This window comes from Falco naumanni, chromosome 4, assembly GCF_017639655.2.
Source record: "Falco naumanni isolate bFalNau1 chromosome 4, bFalNau1.pat, whole genome shotgun sequence".
NCBI classification, from domain to species: domain Eukaryota; kingdom Metazoa; phylum Chordata; class Aves; order Falconiformes; family Falconidae; genus Falco; species Falco naumanni.
In genome coordinates, this window is record NC_054057.1 from 80,238,216 (window position 1) to 80,242,642 (window position 4,427).

The 4,427-nt window shown below is 36.5% G+C and overlaps 1 protein-coding gene across 1 annotated transcript; it reads right to left on the reverse strand.

Annotated features, from left to right (window-relative positions):
- Window positions 1–293: 293 nt before the first annotated feature.
- Window positions 294–3,806, reverse strand: LOC121087116 (parvalbumin, thymic CPV3). The gene is made up of 5 exons (XM_040591789.1): window positions 3,700–3,806; window positions 3,100–3,167; window positions 2,609–2,741; window positions 2,105–2,214; window positions 294–541 (listed from the first exon to the last, which is right to left on the reverse strand). The coding sequence occupies exons 2-5, from the start codon at window positions 3,158–3,160 to the stop codon at window positions 516–518; spliced, it is 330 nt and encodes a 109-aa protein (XP_040447723.1). The 5' UTR covers window positions 3,161–3,167; window positions 3,700–3,806; the 3' UTR covers window positions 294–515.
- Between the last annotated feature and the right edge of the window lie 621 nt (window positions 3,807–4,427).

The window sequence follows — 4,427 nt, forward strand, 5'->3', positions numbered from 1 at the left end:
CTTCTTAAGCAAAAACATGACTGCTTTTCGCTTGGAAGTTAGTGAGAAGTTTTATCCTCACTTACCTCACAACTGTATCTGAGCTCCTAGTCTTTGACAAAGACCTGAGTGTTTTGAGAACTTCAAGCTTAATCCAGAAGGCCTATTGTAAACAGAACTCCCACTGATTTCAAAAGATGTTCCATATATGAAGATCTGATAAGATCAAGATCATGGAAGGATTAACACTTTTAGTTGAAAAATTCATGTTTCAGTGTAGCAGTCAGAAAACCAGACACAAGCTACATTATATAATTAATTTTTATTGGATATTTTTAAGGGAATTGTCTGCTAAAGTAGAGTTTAGAACATGGTAAATGGTCCACACAATGAAAAAAATCAGTCAGTGTTTCATTATGTTGCTAAGGCAATGAACAGATACTGTCAAGATAAATAAGGGGCTCCTGATTTTCAAGGTTTTGGAGTGTCTCATGCAGATTCATCTCAATTCTATCTTGTTTGGTCCTTTTGAACCTCTAAGACTGCACCATTTCCTGGAATTCTGTGGAAGATAGGAGAATATTTACAAAAGAAATATTAAAATGAAAGGATTAGGAGTTAAAGATTAGTGGTTTGTCAAGACATTTACAATAGGAGTGAACAGAAAACAGTTACCTGATAGATGACTATAGGGCAAGAAACATGTATGGAAGAGAGATTGCCTAGGCTTCCTCTTCTAAAGAACAGATGGAAAGGCAGTGGTTTGCTGATATTTATGAGGAATAATAAAATATTCAGGGTAGTTTTAGCCTTTTTTCTGCATAATAATGATCTTAGGCAAAAAATAATGGAATGGCTAATACGGAATTTGAGTAAGAAGTAGTTAGGAGCTGAAGTAAAAGAATTAGAAATGAGTCCATGTGTCTTATTAGCTGTTGGTAATGCTTCAGCAGTTGAGAAGTGTTTATTTAGAGCTCAGTCTGAAGCCATAAACATTGTGCAGTTCTATGTGTATGATAGTGAAGTATTGTGTTGTACAAGAAGACATTGTTTGGAAGAGCTTTTAAATATTTGGCTTCTGTGAGTTAGAGTATCTGATCAGTCCCGTCCCTGAATGACTGTGTCAGTATATAGATTGCTTCATAAATCATGTCTGTTTATTCTGGCATATTTCCTAAGGAACTGGATTTAATTCCTTTCAAAGAAAGAAACAGAAGAGTTCTGTCTTCCTAAGTGCAGTGAGCTAGGGAATCTGCACACCAGCACATTCCCTGCATGCTATTCCCTAAGCCCTTTTCATGCTTGTCTAGGCAGCTTGCTTCTCTCATGGGGTGAATTGCCATTGGCTGCAATGCTTTTGTCTGAGTGTGTGCTTCCTGTTCAAAATGGGACACAGAAATATGGAATTACGAGATCAGGAGGTTTCTGCACCGAGCAGCCATTAAATCACACCGGTATTTCCACAGGGTGAGTGCAATATGCTGCTTCCTAAAACAGCTGCTTCTTCCTATCTGGTCCTTAACCTGCCACTGAAGATAAATAGCATCCATCCCCATGTGGAGAGCCTGTTGTGGGATCTTCTGTCGGGGTAGTGACACTTGATCATTCTGTTCTCCTTATTATGCAAAACAGATACCGAGCTACATGCTGCTAGCTCTTGCATATTGTGAATTATTTCACTGACTAGTGGAATTTCTGTTGGGAAATAACTGCTGTAAATGACCCAACGTATATGCTGTTGATTCTCCTGTGCAGAGCTGGTTCTTTTGTCTTTGATTTTACATTTGTGTATTACAAGTCATGCGAGTGCTGCCTTAAATCAGAGCAAGTGGGAGGAGAAATAAGGGGCAGTCCCTTTCAAAACAATTGGAAATCTATGAGTGGCAATGGGAAAGTTCCTTAGAGCAGCTTAGATGGGTTTTTTTGACTTGCTTATGCAAAAGAGTTGCAGAGATGAACCTGTAAGATCAGGGACTGATTCTGCCCTTAAACAGGTTGCTACTGCAAGGGTTTCAGAAAAATTGCTGGAGGTGCACTAATGTACGTATCATTGACATAAAAGAGAATCATGAATCATTACAACACATCCTGAGAAGCCTTATTCTATCTATAAATAAGTTAATACCTTCAGCCCCAATTTTACCATCCCCATCATGATCTGCAGCTGCCAAGAAGGTCTTGGTTTCTGAGGTGGTTAACACTCTGGCTCCACACTCAAACCTCTGAAGGAAATACCTAGGAAGAAAACAACTTTGATTACGATTTTCACAGAATATTATTCTTTTATGCTGTCTGTATAATAAAACTGATAGCTATCTATAAATAAATAATTTAAGATAAATCTTAGCCATAAACTTTTCTGCTTTTTAAACCTAGCCCTGATACAATTGATTCTGCCCACTAACAAAATCCAGCCCTGGGCATTACTTTTTTATATGTGGAGCATTAAATGGAGGTGTTTATTAATTTGTTTTTCTCTGTCAGGATTGTCTACTTAAATACACCTTTCACAATCTGCTGAAGGTTTTATCAACTTTTAGCATAACTTGTGCTCTCATTTACAGAACAGTTACAGAAAGAAAAAAGTGCTGATTTTGCATAGCCTCTAAATAGTTAACAAAATCCTTACTTGAGCTCATCTTCCTCAATAAAGCCACTTTGATCATTGTCGAGAATCCGGAAGATCTCCTTGATTTGGCTGCTACTCTTTTTAGACATCCCACTGATCTGAAAGAATTTTTTGGGACTAAAGGAATCTGGAGCTGAAAATAAATTAATAAATAAATTAACCCCAGACCATTGCATTCACTGTTCCTAAATGGTCTGAGGATACTGCTTTGTTACATTTTAATTGTTCTAAACATGAACTATAGATAAAGGCTGTCAGAGAATGAATTTTGCCACACTGCATCATACCCTCCTAAACATTAAAAAAAAAATAATCACCTGGGCATAAATTACAAGCTGACAATATAAACTGATCATGAACAAATATACTGTGACAGCTAAATAGAGAGACTACAGAAATCTGTTTACAGTATGCACTTGTTCAGTATTCCTTTGGGACTGAATTAAACTTGCCATGTTTATAGATTCTTAGAGTTTTAATTGTTTTCTCACCTTGGCAGTCCCGCAGAGCAGCAGCAATATCAGAAGGGCTTAGATAGTCTGTAAGGCTCATTTTAAACCTGTGCAAAATAGTATATTGCAAACAGATTTGTGAAATGCAAATGTGTTTCAAAGACTACTATGTGGATAACAAGACTTCTAAAGGTAGAGGAATCTAATTGATCAAACCAACATCGCTGCTATTCCTAAACAAATTAGAAGATCTAGTACATTACCTCCTTAAAAACAGCAGTACTGAAATAATACTTTTTAATTTCATGGATTATGTAAATGATATTGTGAGTCCATGATCAATTTTTTATCATTTACCTGCATCCTATTTAAGTACAGCACATTTTTAAACTCGCTAATGTAATTGTTAATCTAATAACTAGTTTAGCTGGAAGGCATAGCATCTGGCAATAGAAATAACAGTATATGCAGTAGAAAAAAGAAAGTCAGGAAGGTTTGCTTCTGTTTTCTCCCCCAACAGCTCTGAAGAATAAAAAGAAAACTGATACTTATCTATGTAAGATCCATCCGTATATAATACCAGCAATCAAAATAAGAATCTTAGAACAATGGTGTTCTAAGCTCTGCACAGCTGCTCACCTTTATAGTTTTCTCAGCTAGGTAAAGGAAAAATAGCTGAGGAGATTCCAGGCAAAATAGTAATGTTGGCTCTGGGTTGCCACTCTGTCTTATAAAGGATTCAAAAGGTGACAATAACCACTACTTAGGTTACTGTTTCATGGATCAAATGTTTGCTTTGAGACCTAGCTCAAATTTCTTCCTCAACTAATTAAACTTTTCTTTCTATTTTTATCCTAAGATAATATGGACAAGAAGAACAGTCTTTCTAATAAATCTACTTGTGCTTAATTAAGTACAACTCTGCCATTAAAACATAGCCTTTCGATCTCCAAGTATGCTTAAGATTTTCAGTTAACCTCTGGACCTTAAAGTCACTCATTGGAAGGTGACTCCAGCAGTCAAATCCTTATAAAAAGAAACTAGGTTGGTTACCCTAAGTCTGTTGATCCTTTGGAATGTAGAAAGGAAGTTGGAGATGAAAGATCAGAGGTGACAATGTGCCATTCTGACAAAGATAACTTGTCACTAGGATAGGGGAAAGCATGCTATGGTTTGGGCTGATCTTTGTACGATAAGCTTCATTTCATATTTCCTGACCATTTTCTAAATTATAGTGCTGTTCCTAAGCAAGGGTAGAACAGAAACTAAGGCCTTCAGCAACAGCAAAACTCTGAAACTAGATAAAGCTGAATAAGGTAATCTTATTGTCAGTATTCCTTGTAAGATTATGTATAATCAGATGGCCT